This window comes from Tachyglossus aculeatus, chromosome 7 (assembly GCF_015852505.1).
Source record: "Tachyglossus aculeatus isolate mTacAcu1 chromosome 7, mTacAcu1.pri, whole genome shotgun sequence".
NCBI classification, from domain to species: domain Eukaryota; kingdom Metazoa; phylum Chordata; class Mammalia; order Monotremata; family Tachyglossidae; genus Tachyglossus; species Tachyglossus aculeatus.
The window spans coordinates 18,006,153-18,033,695 of NC_052072.1; the positions used below are offsets into that span (position 1 = coordinate 18,006,153).

A 27,543-nucleotide genomic window follows, 5' to 3' on the forward strand; every position below is an offset into this window, starting at 1 on the left:
ATTTAGTCCCTGTCCCACATGGCAGGGCTCAGAGTCAAGGCTGTACTATTTATTATTACTATTACTATTACTATTTATTTATTTATTACTATTACTACTATTATTACTATTTATTATTACTCTATTTATTTATTTTACTTGTACCTATCTATTCTATTTATTTTATTTTGTTAGTATGTTTGGTTTTGTTCTCTCTCTCCCCCTTCTAGACTGTGAGCCCACTATTGGGTAGGGACTGTCTCTATATGTTGCCAGCTTGTACTTCCCAAGCGCTTAATACAGTGCTCTGCACACAGTAAGCGCTCAATAAATACGATTGATTGATTGATTGTACTAAGCGCTTGGTGGAGTCGAGTCAGTAGACATGAGAAGCAGCATTGGCTAATGCCTAGGGAACAGGCCTGGGAGTTGGAAGGACTGGGTTCTAATCCTGACTCTGCCACTTGTCTGCTTGTAACCTTGGGCAAGTCACTTCACTTCTCTGGGCCTCAGGTTCCTCAGCTGTAAAATGGGGATTCAGACTGTGAGCCCCATGTGGGACCTGATTACCTCGTGTGGTGATGATGTTATTTGTTAAGCGCTTATTATATGCCAGGCACTGTACTAAGCGCTGGATCTACCCTAGTGTTTTGAACAGTGCTAAGCATATAGTAAGCACTTAACAAATACCTTAAGAAGAACAAACATGATGACCCTGCTCTCAAGGAGTGGACAATCTAGTGGACTGTGAGCCCACTGTTGGGTAGGGACTGTCTCTATATGTTGCCAACTTGTACTTCCCAAGCGCTTAGTACAGTGCGCTGCACACAGTAAGCGCTCAATAAATACGATTGATTATCATTATTATTAAATTATTAAGTGCCATCAAGTTGTTTCCGATTCAGAGCGACTCCATGGATATACTTTCTCCGGAACGTCCTGTCCTCTGCCATAATCTGCAACCTTTCTAATCAATCAATCAATCAACCGTATTTATTGAGCGCTTACTGTGTGCAGAGCACTGGACTAAGCACTTGGGAAGTACAAGTTGACAACATATAGAGACGGTCCCTACCCAACAGTGGGCTCACGGTCTAGAAGGGGGAGACAGAGAACAAAACCAAACATATTAACAAAATAAAATAAATAGAATAGCTATGTACAAGTAAAATAAATAAATAAATAGAGTAATAAATCTGTACAAACATATATACAGGTGCTGTGGGGAAGGGAAGAAGGTAAGAGGTGGTCGTCCTAATGGTTCTTCTGTTATCATTGTTATGGTCTCTATCCATCTAGCTGACGGTCTGCCTCTTCTGCATTTTCCCTGGACTTTTCCTAGCCTTAGTGTCTTCTCCAGAGAATCAATCAATCAATCAATCATATTTATTGAGCGCTTACTGTGTGCAGAGCACTGTACTAAGCAGTTGGGAAGTCCAAGTTGGCAACATATAGAGACGGTCCCTGCCCAACAGTGGGCTCACGGTCTAGAAGGGGGAGACAGAACAAAACCAAACATATTAACAAAATAAAATAAATAGAGTAGCTATGTACAAGTAAAATAAATAAATAGAGTAATAAATCTGTACAAACATATATACAGGTGCTGTGGGGAAGGGAAGGAGGTAAGAGGTGGTCGTCCTAATGGTTCTTCTGTTATCATTGTTATGGTCTCTATCCATCTAGCTGACGGTCTGCCTCTTCCGCGTTTTCCCTGGACTTTTCCTAGCCTTAGTGTCTTCTCCAGAGAACCAATCAATCAATCAATCGTATTTATTGAGCGCTTACTGTGTGCAGAGCAATCAGTCAATCAATCGTATGTATTGAGCGACTGACTGAATGACTGAATGAAGTAGGAGAGTCCTTTCTGTCCTTCAAAAACTTGGTTGCTTTCCACCAGGTAGAAGCTGAACCCTTAATGTCTGGCAAGAGGGGAAACACACAATAAAAATAATAATAATATTCAATATATAATGATATACATAATATTCATTCAATCGTATTTATTGAGCACTTACTGTGTGCAGAGCACTGTACTAAGCGCTTGGGAAGTAGAAGTTGGCAACATCTAGAGACGGTCCCTACCCAACAGTGGGCTCACAGTCTAAAAGAGCACCGTACTAAGCGCTTATGAGTCCTCCTGATCACGCGTCCGAAGCAGGCTAATCCAAGTCGAGTCATTTGGCCTTGCAAAGACCACTTCGGTGTAACTTGCTCTAAAATCCGTAGAAATTACAGATCCGGGGACCTACTGGACGGGGGAAGGATTCTCCTCATGAGAAATTAGCTCCGCTGTCCCCTTGTAGAGCCCGACCGGGCCGAGATAAATATGAATCCCGAGACCTCGCTCGAGCCCCGGGGTTCTACTTCTCAGCTCAGCATAGTCAGCCAGTCAGTCATCATCATCATCAATCGTATTTATTGAGCACTTACTGTGTGCGGAACACTGTACTAAGCGCTTGGGAAGTCCAAGTTGGCAACATATAGAGACAGTCCCTACCCAACAGTGGGCTCACAGCCTCCTCTCCATCCCCACCATCTTACCTCCTTCCCTTCCCCACAGCACCTGTATATATGTTTGTACAGATTTATTACTCTATTTATTTATTTTACTTGTACATATCTGTTCTATTTATTTTATTTTGTTAGTACGTTTGGTTTTGTTCTCTGTCTCCCCCTTTTAGACTGTGAGCCCACTGTTCGGTAGGGACTGTCTCTATATGTTGCCAATTTGTACTTCCCAAGCGCTTAGTACAGTGCTCTGCACGTAGTAAGCGCTCAATAAATACGACTGATGATGATGATAAAAGACAAAAGCCACGTGGGGCGAAAACCGGCTCCGCAGAAGGAAATGGAAGACCAAAGTAACATGGGAACGGAAATCGGTGAATTTAGCCATGAGTTCAGCGGGGGACAAGTCGGCTAATTCTGTTGTACTCTCTCAAATGCTTAGTACAGTGCTCTGCACATAGTAAGGGCTCAATAAATACCATCAATGGGCAAAAAGTCGTACTTATTGAGCGCTGACTGTGTGCAGAGCACTGCGTTAAGCCCTTGGGAGCGTACGGTATAATCATATAACACACACATCCTCTGCCCACCACGAGCTTGCAGTCTAGAGGCGAGTGCTCCTACCAGGGCTGGAGAAATCAGTTGCAATTTTCTATTCCCGAAAAAGCTGGCGAGGGCATAAATAATAATAATTGTAGTATTTCTTAAGCACTCATTAATAATTATAATAAATTATGGTATTTGTTAAGCACTTACTATACGCCAAGCACTGTTCCAAGTGCTGGGGCAGATACAAGGTAATCAGGTTGGACACAGTCCCCGCCTCACGTGGGGCTCACAGTCTTAACTCCCCATTTTACAGATGAGGTAGCTGAGGCTCAGAGAAGTGAAGTGACTTGCCCGAGGTCACACAGCAGAAAAGTGGCGCATCCGGGATTAGAATCCGTGACCTTCAGACTCCCATGCCTGTGCTCTAACCACTATGCCTTGTACTTTCCAAGCGCTTAGTCCAGTGCTCTGCACACAGTAAGCGCTCAATAAATACGATTGAATGAATGAATGCTGCTTCTCTGTGTTGCTTACTGTGTGCCAGGCACTGTATTAAGCGCTGAGGTGGATACAAGCGCATTGGGTTGGATACAGTTCCTGTCTCAAATGGGGTTCACAGTCTTAGAGAAGCAGCGTGGCTCAGTGGAAAAGAGCCCGGGCTTTGGAGTCAGAGGTCATGGGTTCAAATCCCGGCTCCACCAATTGTCAGCTGTGTGACTTTGGGTAAGTCACTTAACTTCTCTGGGCCTCAGTTACCTCATCTGTAAAATGGGGATTAAGACAGTGAGCCCCCGTGGGGCAACCTGATCACCTTGTAACCTCCCTGGCGCTTAGAACAGTGCTTTGCACATAGCAAGCACCTAACAAATACCATCATTATTATTATTATTTTTCATCCCCATTTGACAGATGAGGGAACTGAGGCACGGAGAAGTGAAGTGACTTGCCCAAGGTCACACAGCAGGCGAGTGGCAGAGCCAGAATTAGAACCCAGGTCCTTCTGACTCCTGGGCCCATGTTCTAGCCACTACGCCACGCTGTTTCTAGACTGTTTCTCGACCTCTAGACTGTGAGCCCACTGTTGGGTAGGGACCGTCTCTATATGTGGCCAACTTGTACTTCCCAAGCGCTTAGTACAGTGCTCTGCACACAGTAAGCGCTTAATAAATACGATTGAATGAATGAATGAATGTTTCTCTTAATAATTGTGGTATTTGTTAAGCGCTCACTAGGCGTACTAAGGGCTGGGGTGGATACAAGCAAATCGGGTTGGATACAGTCCCTGTCCCACAGGAGGCTCACACTCTCAATCCCCATTTCACAGATGAGGTAACTGAGGCCCAGAGAAGGGGAGTGACTTGCCCAAGGTCACCCAGCAGACAAGTGGCGGAGGCAGGATTCGAACCCGGGTCTTCCCTTCCACCGAGCCACGGGGCAGGGCAAAGAGACCAGGACTGAGGCTCCCAGAGCCCGGCCCCGCAAGAAGCCACACTCTTCCTCTCACGAGAACTTCGTCTACCCAGACAACACGGCTACGGATTAATAATAATTAATTATTAATTATTAATGTTAATAATATTGATAGTTATTAATAATTAATTAATAATAATTAATTAATTAATTATTCAAGCGCTTAGTACAGTGCTCTGTGCATAGTAAGCGCTTAATAAATACGATTGATGATGAATAATAATAATAACAATAATAATAATAATAATGATAGCATTTATTAAGCGCTTACTATGTGCAAAGCACTGTTCTAAGCACTGGGGAGGTTATTAGGTGATCAGGTTGTCCCACGGAGGGCTCACAGCCTTCATCCCCATTTGACAGATGAGGTGGCCGAGGCCCAGAGAAGTGAGGCAACTTGCCCAAGGTCACACAGCTGGCAATCGGCAGAGCCGGGATTCGATGTGCTTAGTTCATTCAATCGAATTTATTGAGCGCTTACTGTGTACAGAGCACTGTGCTGAGCGCTTGGAAAGAAACAATTTGGCAACAAATAGAGACAGTCCCTGCCCACAGCGGGCTCACGCTCTACGAGGTGGGAGACAGACGTGAAAACAAGCAAGGTGTGTGGGCTGGGTTGTGGTACAACCGTAGGGAAGCAGAATGGCCTAGTGGCAAGATCATCGGCTTGGGAGTCAGAGGTTGTGGGTTCGAATTCCCGCTCCGCCACTGTGTGACTTTTGGGCAAGCCGCTTAACTTCTCTGGGCCTCAGTTACCTCATCCGTAAAATGGGGATTAAGACTGTGAGCCCCACGTGGGACCACCTGATCACCTTGTATCTACCCCAGTGCTTAGAACGGTGTTTGGCACATAGTAAGCTCCTCTGCCTCAGTTACCTCATCTGTAAAATGGGTATTAAGACTGTGAGCCCCACGTGGGACCACCTGATCACCTTGTATCTACCCCAGTGCTTAGAACGGTGTTTGGCACATAGTAAGCTCCTCTGCCTCAGTTACCTCATCTGTAAAATGGGGTTTAAGACTGTGAGCCCCACGTGGGGCAACCTGATTACCTTGTATCTACCCCAGTGCTTAGAACAGTGCTTGGCACATAGTAAGCTCTTAACAAAATACTATTATTATTATTATTATTATTATTATTATTATTATTATTATTATTATTATTATTATCATGGAAGTAGGGAAGGAGAATTAGTGCTCTGAAGATGGTCTTTGTTGAGCACTAGGCGCCAGGCACTGTATTAAACACTGCGGTGAATACAAACAAATCGGGTTAGCCCGTTCTTGTCCCAACTGGGGCTCACAGTCTCAGTCCTTATTTTAAACCGAAGGTGAGAGGCCCAGAGAAGTGAAGTGACTTACCCGAAGTCACACAGCAGAGCAGAGCAGAGCAGAGCAGAGTGGGGATTAAAACCCAAACTCCATCCACTACATCATGCTACTTGATAGAGGAGGCTCAGTTTGTCTCTGCGCTGATTTGAAATGGAGCTAGCGATGCGGCAGGAGCCCAGGCTTGGGAGTCGGAGGTCATGGGTTCGAATCCCAGCTCCACCACATAATAATAATAATAATAATAATAATAATAATAATAATAATAATTATGGCATTTATTAAGTGCTTACTAGAAGCAGCGTGGCTCAGTGGAAAGAGCACGGGCTTTGGAGTCAGAGGTCATGGGTTCGAATCCCTACTCCGCCAATTGTCAGCTGTGCGACTTCGGGCCAGTCACTTAACTTCTCTGTGCCTCAGTTACCTCATCTGTAAAATGGGGATGAAGACCATGAGCCCCACGTGGGACAAGCTGATCACCTTGTAGCCTCCCCAGCGCTTAGAACAGTGCTTTGCACATAGTAAGCGCTTAAGAAATGCCATTATTATTATTACTGTGTGCAAAGCACTGTTGTCAGCTGGGTGACTTTGGGCAAGTCACTTCTCTGGGCCTCAGTTCCCTCATCTGGAAAATGGGGGTGAAGGCTGTGAGCCCCACGTGGGACAACCTTGGTTACCTTGTGTGTCCCCCAGCGCTTAGAACAGTGCTTGGCACATAGTAAGCGCTTAACAAATACCAACATTATTATGATGATGATGATGATGATGATGATGATGATGTGGAATTTCCAAAATAACAGCATAGAGAAAGGGTCGCCGATCCGCCCCGGGAGCCTGGAGAGCCCTCGGGCCCACAGGCCAGGCCGTTAAACACCGAGCGGCCGCGTAGGACGCCCGGGACAAAAAAAACTTCCAAACACCGGATTCTTCCCTGTTTGCATTAGGATACATGGTGGGAAAAAAAAAGAGGGCCCGATAATCTGGCGGAGCCGAACGGGAACGGCCCAGGAAGTGATCGGGAAAAGAGAGGGGACTCGTGAGCCCACTGTTGGGTAGGGACTGTCTCTATATGTTGCCAATTTGTACTTCCCAAGCGCTTAGTACAGTGCTCTGCACACAGTAAGCGCTCAATAAATCCGATTGATGATGATGATGATCCGATGCTGCGATCGGCGCACGCCGAGAGACTGGGGTTATCGCGCAGCTGTCCCAGGGAAGGCCCCCGTCTCGCAACCGACCCCTGCGATTCTTTTCCCTTTTAAATCAAGGCATGAATAAAATCGAAATAAAAGACAGGTGTGTGACAATTTCCTTGTGGTGGTGGTTTTGTCGTGACGGACAGTCCGCTTTGAGAAGAGAAGCAGCGTGGCTCAGTGGAAAAGAACCCGGGCTTTGGAGTCAGAGGTCGTGGGTTCAAATCCCGGCTCCGCCACCTGTCAGCTGGGTGACTTTGGGCAAGTCACTTCTCTGGGCCTCAGTTCCCTCATCTGGAAAATGGGGATGAAGACTGGGAGCCGCACGTGGGACAACCTCATGACCTTGTGTCCCCCCCAGCGCTTAGAACAGTGCTTCGCACATAGTAAGCGCTTAATAAATGCCATCATTATTAAGAGGCGGGAGGAAAAGCCCCCAGTTGTAAAATCCGATCGGTGTCCAGTAATTTGAATCCATCTGGTTTCGGAACTAATTGATCAGGGCAACAGTGACTTTTGTTTTTTGTCCAAATGGTACTCGTTAACCACTTACTGTGTGTCAGGCACTGTATTAAGCAGTGGGGTAGAAGCAGCGTGGCTCAGTGGAAAGAGCCCGGGCTTTGGAGTCAGAGGTCATGGGTTCAAATCCCTGCTCCGCCACCTGTCAGCTGGGTGACTTTGGGCGCGTCACTTCTCTGGGCCTCAGTTCCCTCATCTGGAAAATGGGGGTGAAGACTGGGAGCCCCACGTGGGACAACCTCATGACCTTGTGTCCCCCCCAGTGCTTAGAACAGTGCTTCGCACATAGTAAGCGCTTAATAAATGCCATCATTATTAAGAGGCGGGAGGAAAAGCCCCCAGTTGTAAAATCCGATCGGTGTCCAGTAATTTGAATCCATCTGGTTCCGGAACAAATTGATCAGGGCAACAATGACTTTTGTTTTTTGTCCAAATGATACTCATCATCATCATCATCATCATCAATCGTATTTATTGAGCGCTTACTATGTGCAGAGCACTGTACTAAGCGCTTGGGAAGTACAAATTGGCAACATATAGAGACAGTCCCTACCCAATAGTGGGCTCACAGTCTAAAAGGGGGAGACAGAGAACAAAACCAAACATACTAACAAAATAAAATGAATAGAATAGATATGTACAAATAAATTAAATAGAGTAAAAAATATGTACAAACATATATACATATATACATACATATATACATATATACGTTAACCACTTACTGTGTGCCAGGCACTGTATTAAGCATTGGGGTAGAAGCAGCGTGGCTCAGTGGAAAGAGCCCGGGCTTTGGAGCCAGAGGTCGTGGGTTCAAATCCCGACTCCGCCACCTGTCAGCTGGGTGACTTTGGGCAAGTCACTTCAATCAATCAATCAATCGTATTTATTGAGCACTTACTGTGTGCAGAGCACTGTACTAAGCGCTTGACTTCACTTCTCTAGGCCTCAGTTCCCTCATCTGGAAAATGGGGATTAAGATTGTGAGCCCCCTGTGGAACAACCTGATCGCCTTGTATCCCCCCAGCGCTTAGAACAGTGCTTTGCACATAGTAAGCACTTAATACCATCATTATTATTGTACAAGAGAAGCAGTGTGGGTTAGCGGAAAGAGCACAGGCTTGGGAGTCAGAGGATGTGAGTTCTAATCGTGCCTCTACCACCTGTCTACTGCGTGGACTTGGGCAAGCCACTTAATTTCTCTGTGCCTCAGTTACCTCACCTGTAAAATGGGGATTAAGACCGTGAGCCCCACATGGGACAATCTGATTACCTTGTGTCTACCCCAGCGCTTAGAACAATGCTTGTCAAATAGTAAGCACTTAACAAATGCCATAATAATTATTATTATTATCATTATACAAGATCACGGACGCTTGGGGCTCACAGTTGAAGTAGGAGGGAGTAGGATTTAACCACCATTTTACAGATGAGGAAGTTGAGGCCCAGCGAAGTGACTTGTCCAATATCAGAGAGGCAACGTGGCTTAGTGGTAAGAGCCCGGGCTTTGGAGTCAGAGGTCTTGGGTTCTAATCCCAGCTCCCTCACGTGTCAGCTGTGTGACTTTGGGCAAGTCACTTCACTCCTTTGTGCCTCAGTTCCCTCATCTGTAAAATGGGGATGAAGACCGTGAGGCCCACATGGGACAACCTGAGTACCTTGAATCTACCCCAGCGCTTAGAACAATGCTTGGCAAATAGTAAGCACTTAACAAATGCCATAATAATAATTATTATTATCATTATACAAGATCACGGACGCTTGGGGCTCATAGTTGAAGTAGGAGGGAGTAGGATTTAACCACCATTTTACAGATGAGGAAGTTGAGGCCCAGCGAAGTGACTTGTCCAAGATCAGAGAGGCGGCGTGGCTTAGTGGTAAGAGCCCGGGCTTTGGAGTCAGAGGTCTTGGGTTCTAATCCCAGCTCCGTCACATGTCAGCTGTGTGACTTTGGGCAACTCACTTCACTTCTCTGTGCCTCAGTTCCCTCATCTGTAAAATGGGGATGAAGACCGTGAGGCCCACGTGGGACAACCTGAGTACCTTGAATCTACCCCAGCGCTTAGAACAGTGCTTGGCAAATAGTAAGCACTTAAAAAATGCCATAATAATAATTATTATTATCATTATACAAGATCACGGACGCTTGGGGCTCACAGTTGAAGTAGGAGGGAGTAGGATTTAACCGCCATTTTACAGATGAGGAAGTTGAGGCCCAGCGAAGTGACTTGTCGGAGATCAGAGAGGCGGCGTGGCTTAGTGGTAAGAGCCCGGGCTTTGGAGTCAGAGGTCTTGGGTTCTAATCCCAGCTCCGTCACATGTCAGCTGTGTGACTTTGGGCAACTCGCTTCACTTCTCTGTGCCTCAGTTCCCTCATCTGTAAAATGGGGATGAAGACCGTGAGGCCCACGTGGGACAACCTGAGTACCTTGAATCTACCCCAGCGCTTAGAACAGTGCTTGGCAAATAGTAAGCACTTAAAAAATGCCATAATAATAATTATTATTATCATTATACAAGATCACGGACGCTTGGGGCTCACAGTTGAAGTAGGAGGGAGTAGGATTTAACCGCCATTTTACAGATGAGGAAGTTGAGGCCCAGCGAAGTGACTTGTCGAAGATCAGAGAGGCGGCGTGGCTTAGTGGTAAGAGCCCGGGCTTTGGAGTCAGAGGTCTTGGGTTCTAATCCCAGCTCCGTCACATGTCAGCTGTGTGACTTTGGGCAACTCGCTTCACTTCTCTGTGCCTCAGTTCCCTCATCTGTAAAATGGGGATGAAGACCGTGAGGCCCACGTGGGACAACCTGAGTACCTTGAATCTACCCCAGCGCTTAGAACAGTGCTTGGCAAATAGTAAGCACTTAAAAAATGCCATAATAATAATTATTATTATCATTATACAAGATCACGGACGCTTGGGGCTCACAGTTGAAGTAGGAGGGAGTAGGATTTAACCGCCATTTTACAGATGAGGAAGTTGAGGCCCAGCGAAGTGACTTGTCGAAGATCAGAGAGGCGGCGTGGCTTAGTGGTAAGAGCCCGGGCTTTGGAGTCAGAGGTCTTGGGTTCTAATCCCAGCTCCGTCACATGTCAGCTGTGTGACTTTGGGCAACTCGCTTCACTTCTCTGTGCCTCAGTTCCCTCATCTGTAAAATGGGGATGAGGACCGTGAGGCCCACGTGGGACAACCTGAGTACCTTGAATCTACCCCAGCGCTTAGAACAGTGCTTGGCAAATAGTAAGCACTTAAAAAATGCCATAATAATAATTATTATTATCATTATACAAGATCACGGACTCTTGGGGCTCACAGTTGAAGTAGGAGGGAGTAGGATTTAACCGCCATTTTACAGATGAGGAAGTTGAGGCCCAGCGAAGTGACTTGTCGAAGATCAGAGAGGCGGCGTGGCTTAGTGGTAAGAGCCCGGGCTTTGGAGTCAGAGGTCTTGGGTTCTAATCCCAGCTCCGTCACATGTCAGCTGGGTGACTTTGGGCAACTCACTTCACTTCTCTGTGCCTCAGTTCCCTCATCTGTAAAATGGGGATGAGGACCGTGAGGCCCACGTGGGACAACCTGACTACCTTGAATCTACCCCAGCGCTTAGAACAGTGCTTGGCAAATAGTAAGCACTTAAAAAATGCCATAATAATAATTATTATTATCATTATACAAGATCACGGACTCTTGGGGCTCACAGTTGAAGTAGGAGGGAGTAGGATTTAACCGCCATTTTACAGATGAGGAAGTTGAGGCCCAGCGAAGTGACTTGTCGAAGATCAGAGAGGCGGCGTGGCTTAGTGGTAAGAGCCCGGGCTTTGGAGTCAGAGGTCTTGGGTTCTAATCCCAGCTCCGTCACATGTCAGCTGTGTGACTTTGGGCAACTCACTTCACTTCTCTGTGCCTCAGTTCCCTCATCTGTAAAATGGGGATGAGGACTGTGAGGCCCACGTGGGACAACCTGACTACCTTGAATCTACCCCAGCGCTTAGAACAGTGCTTGGCACATAGTAAGCGCTTAACAAATGCCATCATTATTACCACACAGCAGACACATGGCAGAGTCAGAATTAGAACCCAGGTCCTCTGTCCCTCAGGCCCGGTCTCTTTCCACTAGACCATGTTACTTCTTCGTGGTTGCATTAAGATATAGGTGAAGGAGAAACAATTTCTGAAGGTAATTTTTCACTGCTGGGTAGGGACCGTCTCTATATGTTGCCAACTTGTACTTCCCAGGCGCTTAGTACAGTGCTCTGCACACAGTAAGCGCTCAAGAAATACTGTTGATGATGATGATGATGATTCATGCATTCAATTGTATTTATTGAGCGCTTGCTGTGTGCAGAGCACTGGACTAAGCGCTTGGGAAGTACAAGTTGGCAACCTATAGAGACGGTCCCTACCCAACAGTGGGCTCACGGTCTAGAAGTCTAGAATTTTTGTCAGTTTAATGGTATTTATTGAGCCCTTACTACGCGCAGAGCACTGTACTAAGCATTTGAGAGAGTACAACAGAATCAGCCGACCTGTCCCCTGCTGAACTCATGGCTAAATTCACGTATTTCCGTTCCCACGTTACCTTGGTCTTCCATTTCCTTCTGCGGAGACGGTTTTCGCCCCACGTGGCTTTTGGAAAGACGATATTGGGAATTTGGAACCCAGCGTTCCAGCCAGGGTGCCAAACAGCTGTGGAAAACCCAGATAAGATAATTGGGTGCCAAATCACTCCGTGTGAATGAGTCTTTGTACTCTACCACGCAGGTAACATGTAAGCTACCATACTATTTACATGCCTCCGACGCGATAACCACAAAAGCAAATCGTGGATTTAATTGCTTTTGGTGATTCGCCCCGATAAGTGCTAGTTCTTTTAGACTGTGAGCCCGCTGTTGGGTAGGGACCGTCTCTATATGTTGCCAACTTGTCCTTCCCAAGCGCTTAGTCCAGTGCTGTGCACACAGTAAGCGCTCAATAAATACGATTGATTGAGGGCTGGTCCGGGAGGATTTGATTTCAGGAGTCCAGGTGCCGGATATTCATTCATTCAATCGTATTTATGGAGCGCTTACTGTGTGCAGAGCACTGTACTAAGCGCTTGGGAAGTCCAAGTCGGCAACATAGAGAGACGGTCCCTACCCAACAGCGGGCTCACAGTCTAGAAGGGGGAGGCAGACAACAAACAAGTATATCTGGGGCGAATCAAGTTTTTGCCTCAAAATGTAGCTTCAGCAGTACCTTTACTTTGGGAAAAAAGGCAGAACTTGATCGTGATGACGTTCTAGGAATCATGATTTCAGTGGCTTTAAATCGGAACGGTTTGCGGTGCGGGGGAAATGCCCCGTAACTTGTAGTTTTAGGGGGTAGTCAATCAATCAATCAATCAATCGTATTTATTGAGCGCTTACTGTGTACAGAGCACTGTATATATAAAGGCTTGGCACTGTATATAGACTACACCTTGTAACCTCCCCAGCGCTTAGAACAGTGCTTTGCACATAGTAAGCGCTTAATAAATGCCATTATTATTATTATTATTATTATTATTATTATTGCTAAGCACTTGGGAAGTACAAGTTGGCAACATATAGAGACGGTCCCTACCCAACAGTGGGCTCACAGTCCTCCGGGAGCGGCATGTGTGGGTTGCCCCTCCGTGACCAGGTCCTCTGTCGTCCGAGCTGTTGGCAGGATAATAACGATGGGATCTATTAAGCGCTTACTATGTGCCAAGCACTGTTCTAAGCGCTGGATGCATGGCGGGGCCCGACCCGTGTTTTGAAAACCGGAGCTGGACGCACCACGAGAGGGTTGTGCTCGCGAAATGGTAGGGGGATGAGGGGGACCGACCATGTCGAGAATGATTGGGAGTGTGGTCTTCCTCTCCCCCTCGCCTCCTTCCCAGGTTTAACTAGGATGAAGGGGACGTCCCTTTCATTCATTCATTCATTCAGTCGTATTTATTGAGCGCTTACTGTGTGCAGAGCACTGTACTAAGCGCTTCGGAACTCCAAGTTGGCAACATATAGAGACGGTTCCTACCCAACAGCGGGCTCACAGTCTAGAAGGGGGAGACGGACAACAAAACAAAACATATTAACAAAATAAGTAGAATAAATATGTACAAGTAAAATAAATAAATAGAGTAATAAATATGTACAAGTGTATATACATATATACAGGTGCTGTGGGGAGGGGAAGGTGGTAAGGCGGGGGGATGTAGAGGAGGAGGAAGGAGGGGGCTTAGTGTGGGAAGGCCTCCTGGAGGAGGTGAGCTCTCGGTAGGGCCTTGAAGGGAGGAAGAGAGCTAGCTTGGCGGATGTGGGCAGGGAGGGCATTCAATCAATCAATCAATCAATCAATCAATCGTATTTATTGAGTGCTTACTGTGTGCAGAGCACTGTACTAAGCGCTTGGGAAGTCCAAGTTGGCAACATATAGAGACGGTCCCTACCCAACAGTGGGCTCACAGTCTAAGCTCCTTGAGGGCAGAGATCATGTCTACCGGATCGTCCTCTCCCAAGCGCTTAGTACAGTGCCCTGGACACAGTAAGTGCTCAGGAAATCTCACCGATTGATGGGTTCTAGAGCCGCTCCTGCGGAACAAAACGCGGTGAGATTCGCACCGCAGTTGACCTTTCTGCATCGATAACTGGCCCTTCAACACCTCCACGCCCGCAGCTGCCATTCCCCACCCGATGAAAGGGAATTATATTGGCATTTCTCTCCCCAAAGGGCAAACAGGGGATCAAGGACGACGTGTGATGTATATTAGGCAAGTACCATGGAAGCAGAGTGGCCCAAGGCGGGAGCTTTGCGGTGGAAATGGTGGAAAAGCTTCCTTTTCTGTCACCAGGTGATGGATGAGCTACGCGTCTTTAGTCAAATAGGTGAATCTCTGCTTCCGTTTCCTCGTCCGGCAAGTTGGCGAGGCCTACCTCCCTGTGAGACATCGCGGAGTTGAAACTTCTTGAGGATCTCCAGGGCAGTGTACACTCTAAGCGTACTAATAATAATAATAATAATGGAGTTGAATTGAAACTCCTTGAGGATCTCCAGGGCAGTGTACACTCTAAGCGTACTAATAATAATAATAATAATGGAGTTGAATTGAAACTCCTTGAGGATCTCCAGGGCAGTGTACACTCTAAGCGTACTAATAATAATAATAATAATGGAGTTGAATTGAAACTCCTTGAGGATCTCCAGGGCAGTGTACACTCTGAGCATACTAATAATAATAATAATAATGGCATTTTTTAAGCACCTGTTATGTGCAAAGCACCATTCTAAGTGCTGGGGAGGATACAAGGTGATCAGGTTGTCCCACGGGGGGCTCCCAGTCTTCACCCCCATTCTACAGAAACCGAGGTCCAGAGAAGTGAAGTGACTTGCCCAAAGTCACCCAGCTGACAAGCGGCGGCGCCGGGATTTGAACCCACGACCTCTGACTCCCGAGCCAGTGCTCTTTCCACTGAGCCACGCTGCTTCTCTCGGAGCTTACTAGGTGTCCGACACTGAACTAAGCGCTGGAGTAGATACAGGCTAATCAGGTTGGTCTCAGTCCGTCTCCCACACGGGACCCCCGGTCTAAATCTCCACTTTACGGATGAGGCAGCTGAGGCCCAGAGAAGTGAAGTGACTTACCCAAGGTCACACAGCTGATGCGTTGGGTCACATCTCCAAAGAGGCCTTGCTCCATTAAACCTGCTTTTCCCTGGCTCCCTCTCCCTTCTGCGTCATCTACACAGTAAGCGCTCAATAAATACGATTGATTGATTGATTGATTGATTGATCTACGTACTTGGCTCTGTGACGTTTGGGCAGTTGATACTCGCCTCCCCCTCAACCCCACAGCATGTATATATCTTTATTAAATTATTGAGATTAATGTCTCCATCTCCGGACTGTAAACTTGTTGTGGGCAGGGAACGTGTCTGCCAACTTGGTTGTACTTTCCCAAGCGCTTAGTACAGTGCTCTGCGCCTATTTAGTGCCTAATAAACACACTTGATGACAACGACTCCCTCTGACTCCCGGCCCGTGCTCTTTCCACTAGAGAAGCAGCGTGGCTCAGTGGAAAGAGCCCGGGCTTTGGAGTCAGAGGTCATGGGTTCAAATCCCGGCTCCGCCAATTGCCAGCTGGGTGACTTTGGGCAGGTCACTTCCCTTCTCTGGGCCTCAGTTACCTCATCTGGAAAATGGGGATGAAGACTGTGAGCCCCCTGTGGGACAACCTGATCACCTTGTAACCTCCCCAGCGCTTAGAACAGTGCTTTGCACATAGTAAGCGCCTAATAAATGCTATCATTATTATTATTATTAGGCCACTGCACTTGGTGCGAGGGAAAAGGCCTTTGATAGCCAATACATGTTATCTTGCTCCGAGCATTTTCTTCTCATGATCTCTTCCCGGCATTATTTCTCTAAACCTGGGTTTAAACTAAACCTCTCCAGGCGCTCTGCATGCTAATAATAATAATAATAATAATAATAATAATGGCATTTGTTAAGCGCTTACTATGTGCAAGACAGTGTCAAGAAGGGAGAAGCCGTTAATTTGGACAATTCATCTGAAAAGTCTGCCGCTCTACTTAATAATAATAATAGTGGTATTTGTAAAGCGCTTACTATGTGCAAAGCACTGTTCTAAGCGCTCCACGTTTGCATGGCCGCATAGCCAATCCCGGCATCATTCCGGTCGGAAATCGGGAAAAAAAAATAATCTTTCTCACAATAGCAGAAAGCAGCGAGGCCTAGTGGAAAGACCCCGCGTCTGGAACTCAGAAGGACTTGGGTTCTGATCCTAGATCTTCCACATGTCTGCTGGGTGACCTTAAGCAAGTCACTTCACATCTGTAAAATGGAGATTAAATTATGTTCCCTCCTACCTAAACGGAGAGCCCCATGAGGGACGGGGATTAATAATAATAATAATGATGGCATTTATTAAGCGCTTACTATGTGCAAAGCACTGTTCCAGATTGTGTTTTTTAGACTCTGAGCCCACTGTTGGGTAGGGACTGTCTCTATATGTTGCCAACTTGGACTTCCCAAGCGCTTAGTACAGTGCTCTGCACACAGTAAGCGCTCAATAAATATTGATGATGATGATGATGGTGTCCTACCTGATTATCTTGTATCTACCCCAGCGCTTAGGACAACGCTTGGCACTCAGGAAGGGCTTAACAAGCACCATAATCATTATTACTAGAAGCAACAGTCCTGGGGTGGGGAGTTTGTGTCGAGGTGGAGGGAGCTGGCTAGAGGATGAGGCAGTGATACCATTAATAATAATAATAATAATGGCATTTATTAAGCACTTACTATGTGCAAAGCACCGTTCTAAGCGCTGGGGAGGTTACAATACTAATAATGATATTTGTTAAGCGCTTACTATGTGCAAAGCACTGTTCTAAGCGCTGGGGGGGGATACAAGGTGATCAGGTTGTCCCACGTGGGGCTCCCAGTCTTCATCCCCATTTTACAGACGAGGGAACCGAGGCACAGAGAAGTTAAGTGACTTGCCCGGAGTCACACAGCTGACAATAGAGGTACCTAGCTCTGCACACAGTAAGTGCTCAATAAATCCCATTGGCTGAGTCTGACGGATGAGTGGTAGAAAGGATCGGTCAGACAGTGCTCCCTTGGTGCAGAGCACTGTGCTAAGTGAAGGAGGAGTAAACCGCTCCGGCGCTCTGCATGCTAGGAGAGTGTCGAGAAGGGAAAAGCCCATCATTTGGGCAGTTCATCTGAAAAGTCTGCCGCTCGGCTTGTTGTCTGTCGTCACCCTCTTCCATACTGTGAGCCCGCTGTTGGGTAGGGACCGGCTCTATCTGTTGCCAACTTGGACTTCCCAAGCGCTTAGTACAGTGCTCTGCACACAGTAAGCGCTCAATAAATACAATTGAATGAATGATTTGCATGGCCGCATAGCCAATCCTGGTGTCATTCCGGTCTGAGTGAACGCCAAGTGTCACTTGATACTAAGTGAACACTACTAGAGAAGCAGCGTGGCTCAGTGGAAACAGCCCGGGCTGTAGAGTCAGAGGTCATGGGTTCAAATCCTGACTCCGCCAATTGTCAGCTGTGCGACTTTGGGCAAGTCACTTCACTTCCCTGGGCCTCAGTTCCCTCATCTGTAAAATGAGGATGAAGACTGTGAGCCCATCATGGGATAACCTGATTACCTTGTAACTACCCCAGCGCTTAGAACAGTGCTTTGCACATAGTAAGTGCTTAACAAATACCAACATTATTATTATTATTCTCTGGGCCTCAGTTACCTCATCTGGAAAGTGGGGATTAAGACTGTGAGCCCCCCAGGGGACAACCTGATCACCTTGTAACCTCCCCAGTGCTTAAAACAGTGCTTTGCACATAGTAAGCGCTTAATAAATGCCATCATCATCATCAAGTGCTTGGGAGAGTACAGTTCAATAACTTCAGTAGACCAGATCCCTGCCCTCCAGGAGCTTACTGTCTAGGGAGGGAAAGACTGCCCAAATTAAGGGCTTTTCCCTTCTTGACACGGTCCTAGCATGCAGAGCGCCGGGAGACGTTTAGTTTAAACCCAGGTTTAAGCCCTTGAGAGCACAAAACCCACCCTTGCCATCTTTTCAGTAAATCAGTGGTATTTATTGAGCACTTACTGTATGCAGAGCACTGTACTAAGTTCTCGGGAGAGTACGGTATAACAGAGTTTGTAGACTTGTTCCCTGTCCATAAAGAGCGTACAGTCTACAGGGAGAGGCAGACATGAAAAAGTTGTGTATGTATACACAGATGCTGCGGGGTTGAGGGTTGGGTGATTATTAAGTGAGCGCCCCTTGGGACAACCTGATCACCTTGTAACCTCCCCAGCGCTCAGAACAGTGCTTTGCACGTAGTAAGCGCTTAATAAATGCCATTATTATTTATTATTACAAATCCAAATGCAAGTGTGACTCAGAAGGGAGAGGAAACAGGGAAAATGGGGGCTTCATCAGGGAAGGCTGCTTGGAGGAGATGTTATTCTGATAAGGTTTTGAAAATGGGGAAGAGTAGTGGTCTGTTGTATGTGAAAGGAGAGGAAGGACTCGGGCAAGGGGGAGGAGGCCAGATAGATGAGATTGAGGTACAGAGAGCAGATTGGTGATGGAGGAACAAAGCATGTACGCTGGGTTTTAGTTGGAAATCAGTGACAGAGGAGAGGGTGAACTGATAGACCGCTTTAAATCTGCTGGTCAGAAGTTTCTGTTTGATGCAGGGATGGATGGGCAACCACGGGAGGTTCTTGAGGAGTGGGGAAACATGGACTGAATGGTACAAGTTCCACCTTGTACTTCCCAAGCGCTTAGTACAGTGCCCTGCACACAGTAAGTGCTCGATAAATATGATTGATTGATTGATTTTTTAGAGACAGCCAGCAGAGCGAAGTACGGGCTGGAGTGAGGAGAGTTGGGAGGCTGGGAGGTCAGCGAGGAGAATGATGCAGTCGTCAAGGTGACATATGATAAAAGTGCTTGGATCATCAAAGGAGCAGTTTGGATGGAGAGGAATGGGTGGATTTTAGCCATGTCGCGAAGGTGCGACTGAGAAGATTTGGTGACGTTGAAAATTGGCGACTGAAAGAGAAAGATGAGTCGAGGAGAGTGCCAAGGTTCTGGGCTGTCTACAGTGATGGGAAAGTCAGGAGAACAGGATTTGGGTGGGGAGATGAGGAGTTCTGTTCTGGACTTGTTAAGTTTGAGGCGTCAGCAAGACACCCAAGAAGAGATGTCTTGAAGGCAGGAGGAAATAAAAGACTGTAGAGGAGAGAGGTCAGGGGAGAGGATTTTTTTGCCATGTCACTGAAAACTTGAATCCTTTTATTTGTTTCTTTTCAAGGTGACCTCTTGGGGTGGGGGAGAAATCAATGTTTCAAACTGGGGCTAGCTCCAGTCCAAGCATGTCAAAGTAAGACTATTCTCTTCGGTTAGTTCCCTAGACTGTAAGCTATTCATGGGCCGGGAACGTGTCTGCCAGTTCAGTGGGTTTGTACTTGCCCAAGTGCTTCGTACAGTGCTCTGCACACAGTAAGTTCTCAATAAGTACAATTGATTGGGCTGCCATGCAGAGGCATGATCTGTAAAGTTAGTAGTAGCTGTGACCCTTGGGTTTATAAGGCCCATTCAACGAGGCCACTAACCTCAGAGCTACACCCAGGTTTCTGAGAAAGGGTCCCCTCTGACCTTAGTTCTGAGCGGATGGTTTAATAACTTGAAGGCCAAATGATTCGACTTTGATTAGCATGTTTTGGACACATAAATACGGTTGAATGAATAAATCAGGAGGACTAATTTTATGGAGAAGGCACGAGTGCCAGGAAAAGACCAGGGAAAACGCGGAAGAGGCAGACCAGCAGCTAGATGGATAGAGACCGTAACAGCGATAACAAGAAAGGTTACGGATTATGGCAGGAGACAGGGTGTTCTGGAGAAAATATATCCACAGAGCCGCTCTGAATCGGAAACGACTCGATGGCATTTGATAATAAAAAATCCTCCGTCAGGGGCCAAAATATCTGTCCTTGAAAATTTCTGCTGCTCCCAAGTGCTCGACAGAAACCTCAGCTTTCAATATCCTGGAGCCTATTGCCAACCTCACTGAACTGTTTTTCTATTTATTTTATTTTTTATGGTATTTGTTAAGCACCTATTATGTGCCAGGCATAGCTCTGTTCCGTGCCCTGGGGTAGATTACAAGATAATCAGGTTGGACACAGGCCATGTCCCACATGGGCCTCACAGTCTTTATCCCCATTTTACAGATGAGGGAACCAAGGCACAGAGAAGTGAGGTAACTTGCCCAGGATAACGCAGAAGACAAGGGCCGGAGCCAGGATTAGAACCCAGCTCCTTCTGACTCCTGGGCCTGTGCTCTAATGGTTAGACCATGCTGCTTCTCTGGCCGCAGAGGGCAGGGAAACAGTGTAGGGACTGTCTCTATGTGTTGCCAATTTGTACTTCCCAAGCGCTTAGTACAGTGCTCTGCACATAGTAAGCGCTCAATAAATATGATTGATTGATTGATTGATTGATTGATTGACTCTGACCCCTTGACGAGTTCCCTGCAACTGCCTCTGAGCCTGGCAGTGCATCTTAGTAAGCGCTTAATAAATGCCATCGTTATTCCTCTAGACTGTGAGCCCGCTGTTGGGTAGGGACCGTCTCTATATGTTGCCAACGTGTACTTCCCAAGCGCTTAGTACAGTGCTCTGCGCACAGTAAGCGCCCAATAAGTACGATTGAATATGAATACGAATATCTTGCTCGTAGAAGAAAAGTCCGTTGAGGAAGCCAAGGGGTGCGTTTCTGTCTGGTTGCTACGGGCAGGGAACGTGCCTGCTGGTTCTGTTGTGTTGATTCATTCAATCGTATTTATTGAGCGCTTACTGTGTGCAGAGCACTGTACTAAGCGCTTGGGAAGTACAAGTCGGCAACATATAGAGACGGTCCCTACCCAACAGCAGGCTTACAGTCTAGAAATATATATGTATATGTGTTTGTACGTATTTATTACTCTATTTCACTTGTACATATTTATTCCATTTCACTTGTATATATTTATTCCATTTATTTTATTTTGTTGATATGTTTTGTTTTGTTCTCTGTCTCCCCCTTCTAGACTGTGAGCCCAATGTTGGGTAGGGACCGTCTCTATATCAATCAATCAATCGTATTTATTGAGCGCTTACTGTGTGCAGAGCACTGGACTAAGCGCTTGGGAAGTACAAGTTGGCAACATATAGAGACGGTCCCTACCCAACAGTGGGCTCACAGTCTCTATATGTTGTCAACTTGTACTTCCCAAGTGCTTAATACAGTGCTCTGCTCTCAGTAAGTGCTCAATAAATACAATTGAATGAATGAATGAATAGAAGAATAATGATGGCATTTATTAAGCCCTTACTATGTGCAAAGCACTCTTCTAAGCGCTGGAGAGGTTACAAGGCAATCAGGTTGTCCCACGGGGGACTCACAGCCTTAATCCCCATTTTATAGATGAGGTAACTGAGGCCCAGGGAAGTTAAGTGACTTGCCCAAAGTCACACAGCTGACAATTGTACTGTTCTAGGCGCTTAGCACAGTGCTCTGCACATAGCAAACTCTCAATAGGTACAGTTGATTGAATGACGGGGCTAGGAGGCAGGAAACGCCAACAATCAGCCATACTTATCGAACGCACTGTACTAACCGCTTGGGAGAGTGCAGTCTAACGATATTACAGATGCATTCCCTGCCCACAGTTAGCTGACAGTCAGACAATCGCATTTATTGAGCGCTTACTGTGTGCAGAGCACTGTACTAAGCCCTTGAGCTTACGGTCTAGAGGTGAGGCCAGGGAAGGAAAAAGCACCAAGGTCCCAGCCGGAGGGCTGCATCCAGAGGAGTCGGTTCTGGACGAGATCCGGAATTCCGACTCAGAGCGGTCGCGAGGCTCCGTAATTGTGTCGCGACGAAATGGGAGGAAACGGAGGAAAGGATGTGGCTACAGCTGGCGGATTCGTCCGAGGGTGCCCAAGTGCCGGTCTCTGTCAGAAGATGTGTTTTACCCGTTTGGAAAACATAAATCACTGATTATCTCCAACTCTCTTCCAGGGGTTCCACGGCCCTTATCCCTTCGGACAGTCTTAAAACGGGTATCGTCAAGAAGAGACGCGAACAGAGGACTGGCTCTGGGGGGGAGGGAAAGGGGCCTTTCTGGATTCCAGACGGCCCAGCGTGGACATCCTGGAAAAAGAAGAGGAGGAAGCGAAACAGACCGGTTTCAAGCAAACTCAGTATGCATGTGTGAATGCTGAATTGCAGGAGTGCTGTTCTAAGCTACGGAGAAGAAATCCACACAGCCACAGTTTTCTTTTCTTCTTCTTTTTTTTTTTTTTTTTTAGATGATAGTCTCACAAGAAATTCGGTAGTTTGGGGACAGTTTATGAAAAGAGAAAAGCCATCTTTTTAAAACAAAAAAAGAAAACCTTATTTTGCCTACAGAGAAGTTGTAGTTTTGAGGAAATGTTAATTTTGCGGGGTGGGGTGGGGGTGGGTGGGGCAGGTTTCCCTTTCTTTTTTAAAAAAACTGAAGGGACAGCGGGCATTTGTACGCAACGTAGTGGCGGTTGCGCTGGCTGCTTCTGGAGAAGGCAGGCGTTGTCGGTCTGGGGGTTTTGTGTGTCACTGCCGTGAGCGGCACGTCTGCCGTTTCACGTGAAGTTCGAGCAGCCCCTGGCCTGAGATGATGGTTTTAGTGCATCGGTTGTTTAGTGATTGACCTTCGATGCTCTCCTTTTTCTCCTCCCTTCTCCTTCTCCCTCTCTCATATTCAATCTCCAGTTGATTTTCCTCTTCGGCCTTTGAATCTGACTCCCTGCCGATCAATCAGTGGTATTTATTGAGTGCTTTCGGTGGACAGAACCCTGCATTGAGCGCTTGGGAGAGCACAGTAGAGTCGGTAGACAGCGGTCTCTGCCCTCCAGGAGTTTACAATCTCTCTGTGACTCTTCGTCTCCAGAAACCCCTCCGAAGGCCGGATTTCTCAGAAGCAGAAGAGGCTTCTCTTGGGACGGGGTTGAAGCGGCAGAGGTTCCCATTCGATCCGTCTGTCCCCCGCACCCACCTAGACAAACGCATCTCTAATCAGAAACACGATTTGCTTTATTATTTTTTTTCTAGGTTGATCTTACTTTAGGGAAGCGCTATCAATGAGTTAAATGCAATCTAGGGCTTCTGGAGCATTTCCTCCCAGTAGCAGGGAGGACTTTACCTGACCCTAGCGAAAAATCGTGTGTGTGTGTGTACGCGTGGGCCTGTTTGCGCTTATACAGGGAGTCTCGTGATCCGGAGAAATGAACTTTTCCTAGGTGTGATTCACCAGCTAGTGTGTAGCGTTTTAAGGTATCATGTGTTCCTTTGTTTTCCATTCGGTCTCCTGCCCCCTGTTTCCCTCAAGTCTTCCCTCGGGATGGGCTGGGAGCCAACGGGCAGAAGCCAGGCTGCTGCCGCCACCACCTAAACGGGATCAGAGGTAATGGACTTCTGATGGCGGGGAGACGGCCCAAGCTGCTGGCTTCGAGCGGAGCAATAACAACACATTCTCGCGGCCTCCAAAGGCTTCGCGTTACCAAGTTCATCGCCCCCGGCTCCAGGCTTCGGGAGGGACGGGGTCGGAGGAAATCGTCTCCCTGGAAAGTTCGATCCAGGCTCCAACAGCTGTCTGCCAAAGATAAAAAGAATATGCAACGTCCCTCTTCCCCCCGCCCCCGTCACCCTCCCCCCCGGCCCTTGAACCGCACGGAGTCGAGCGAGGAGCAGCGTGAGAGACACCGGCCGAGAGGGAAAGCCTGGGAGGGCGAGGATTTTGCCTTTGCGGAATGAGTCCGTGCCGCGTTTCCCACGTTGCGAGACCAGGTGGGCGGCCACGGTGCATCCGGGGACGCGTGAGCGCGTGGATGACGGTTCGGGCTCTTTCCATCCCTCGGACGTCTCGAGTTCCGAGAATCCGTTCTCCTCCACCCCCTTCCACATCCGGTCTCGAGCCTCTCCGAAGGAGACACCGTCGCCGAAGGAACAACTTTTAGCTGGGCTTGGAGGGGGGTCTAGGGATGGCTGGGAGCCGACTTGGTCGTAAACGGGTGCCGACAGCCAGTTGGGAAGGTTGAGTTTGGGCTGGAGTAGCCATTTTCTATGCACATGCCGAGTGCCTCGTTCCCTCGGAAGGGAGTGACCTCTGGGTGGTCCGTGCCCACGTGGAAAATCGGCAAGCCAGGAGAGCGACCCCTCGGAGAGGGAAGTTGGGCCTGCTGCGGACGGACCCCGGCCTCTCCGCCGCCAAGAGTCCCCAGGCCACGTGGATGGACTCGGCCGGGAGACCCGCTCGTCTTCCCTCTCCCTCCCCACCCCGGCCCCCTGCTTCCCGGCTCGCCCCGACGGTATCGTCATCTCTGCTTCCTGTCCTCCATCCCCCACCCCACCATGGGATGCCGGGCCCATTCCCAGTTTGGACCGCGGGCCCAGTTTGGGTCGGAAAGAAGGCCCGGAGCGGGGCCGTCTCCGTGGGTCTCTGCACCTTCGCGGAGACCGTTTCCTACCAGCGCTGGAGAGAGAGGTGCGGGCGTGCCGGGAGGAAGGCGCCGGTGGTTTCTTGGCACGAGTTCCCGACGGGCTAAAGATGGTGCGTGGCACCTTGGCCTCCTCCGCCGGGCTCCCCTGGCTTAGCTCTGGGGCACGGTGGCCCCGGCTGACGACGGGGAGCCCCGCGTGGGCCTGCGCGGTTGGCCGAAGCTTCCCGGGGTACCTTCCTCCTCGAACGTCTGCTCTGGGGGTCGAGGCCTGACAGGGGTCTGGATCAGTGTGGGAGTCGCTGTATGTGGAGCGTGTGTGCGTGCGTGTGTGTGTTTCTCGTGGGGAATAAAAGGAAGTTGAGTTTTGAGACCTTCTTCTGAGGCAGAAGAACCGGAAGGGGTCTTGGTCTGCGTGGTTGCTCAGGGGAGAATCCGCCCGGGCTCAGGCAGCTAGTCGGTGAGAGAGAGAGAGCGGGGCAGAGCTTTCGATGGGGGGCAGGCAGTGTGGCGGCACACCTGGGGAGCCAAGGGCGGCTCTCCGTCGTGGACCCGGGCCCAGGACGGGCAGGGGCCTCGGTGTAGCCCAGAAACGCTCGCTGTCCCTCGCCGGCCTTTCCTTTGTTTTCCTGCATGAGTGCGGCGGTGGGGCTCGGCCCCTGCTGCGGCCCATTGTTTCCTCTCCTGGGAGCGAGATGCTTGTGGAGGGAACGGGATGGCGAGGTGTGGCCTCATTGTGCCTGGGCGGAGGTGAAACGAGGAAGCTTTTCCTTACTGTATAAATGAATATTTGTATGATGATGATTAAATTAACACGGAAAAACCACACACCGTCGCCGGTTGCTGAGTCTCATTGAACTGGGCATCGAGCTGGTTCCCGGGTCCTTCCCAACGGGTCTGGGCCCTGGGGGAAATGGAGGACCCTCAACCCCTTCCCCAGGACACTTTCTCTCTCTCTCTCTGCCTATGTGTCTCTGTTTCTCTCTCTTTCTTTTTCTCTCTTCTTCAGAAGAAGAGTTCCAAGGACAGTCTCAATCAGTCAATCAATCAATCGTATTTATCGAGCGCTTACTGTGTGCAGAGCACTGTACTAAGCGCTTGGGAAGTACAAGTTGGCAACATATAGAGACGGTCCCTACCCAACAGTGGACTCACAGTCTAGAAGGGGGAGACAGAGAACAAAACCAAACATTAACAAAATAAAATAAATAGAATAGATATGTACAAGTAAAATAAATAGAGTAATAAATATGTACATACATATATACAGGTGCTGTGGGGAAGGGAAGGAGGTAAGACGGGGGATGGAGAGGGGGACGAGGGGGAGAGGAAGGAGGGGGCTCAGTCTGGGAAGGCCTCCTGGAGGAGGTGAGCTCTCAGTAGGACCTTGAAGGGAGGAAGAGAGCTAACTCGTCTCTCTCTGCCTATGTCTCTCTCTCTTTCTCTCTCTCTCTTTCTCTCTGTTCTTCAGAGGAAGAGTCCCAAGGACACTCTCTCTCTGCCTATGTCTCTCTCTCTTTCTCTCTCTCTCTTTCTTTCTCTCTCTTCTTCATTCATTCGTTCATTCAGTCATATTTATTGAGCGCTTACTGTGTGCAGAGCAGTGGACTAAGCACTTGGGAAGTACAAGTCGGCAACATAGAGTGACGGTCCCTACCCAACAGTGGGCTCACAGTCTAGATGGGGGAAACAGACAACAAAACAAAACATATTAACAAAATAAAATAATAGAATAGTACACATGTACAAGTAAAATAGAGTAATAAATATGTACAAACATATATACAGGAAGGGGGAGACAGACAACAAAACAAAACATTAACAAAATAAAATAGAATAGTACACATGTACAAGTAAAATAGAGTAATAAATATATACAAACATATATACAGGAAGGGGGAGACAGACAACAAAATAAAACATTAACAAAATAGAATAAATGGAATAGTACACATGTACAAGTAAAATAAATAGAGTAGTAAATATGTACAAACATATATACAGGAAGGGGGAGACAGACAACAAAACAAAACATATTAACAAAATAGAATAAATGGAATAGTGCACATGTACAAGTAAAATAAATAGAGTAAAAACATGTACAAACATATCATCATCATCAATCGTATTTATTGAGCGCTTACTGTGTGCAGAGCACTGTACTAAGCGCTTGGGAAGTACAAGTTGGCAACATAACATATATACAGGAAGGGGGAGACAGGCAACAAAGCATATTAACGAAATAGAATAGTACACATGTACAAGTAAAATAGAGTAATAAATATATACAAACATATAGACAGGTACTCAAAGCCCGGGCTCTTTCCACTGAGCCACACTGCTTCTCTGCTTCTTCTCTGCTACACTTTCATTCATTCCTTTATTGAGCGCTTAAATTGGACAGAGTGGGAGAAGTAGGGGATGGGTTCTGGGACCCCAGGGTGGAGTGCTTCTGGATGAATAAGCACTTAGTAAACCCCCCGGACCTTCCCTCCACACCCCCCCCATGCCCCCACCCTCCTGGCCCCCGTGCCCCCGGCCTGGTTGCGAAGCCACATCCTGCTGCAGGTGCCTGCAGCTGTTTATTCTGTAAAGGGAAATGGAGCCCCCCCACCCGTCACCCCAGCGCCCGGGCTCTCCCAGCCACTCCAACCTGCCGGCCCCCCTCTGCCCCGCCACCGAACGGTTATTTGTTTGACACAATCTGTTTGTCTTTAGGGCTGGAACCTGTCACGAAGGCAGCGGGGCACAGGAGAGCGGATCGGATGGCGGCTCCTCACCCCGGTCATTCCCACGGGGCAGCGTGACGAGGCCGCGGCCTGGCCCCGGGGAGGGCACGGCTCGGGTCTCCCGAGCGGTGTGCCACCATCCCGTCGGGCCCGTCCGGGTGTCGGCAGCCCCCCACGGCTCCCGGGCTGCAGCG

General features: G+C 48.0%; 1 protein-coding gene across 1 annotated transcript in view; it reads left to right on the forward strand.

Annotated features, from left to right (window-relative positions):
- ILRUN (inflammation and lipid regulator with UBA-like and NBR1-like domains) overlaps positions 1-22,586 on the forward strand; it is a 138,712-nt gene extending 116,126 nt beyond the window's left edge. Inside the window, exon 5 of the mRNA XM_038749356.1 lies at positions 22,168-22,586. Within this exon, the coding sequence (XP_038605284.1) occupies positions 22,168-22,203 (36 nt within the window). The 3' untranslated portion in view covers positions 22,204-22,586. The remainder of the gene's footprint in view (positions 1-22,167) is intronic.
- Positions 22,587-27,543: the final 4,957 nt, after the last annotated feature.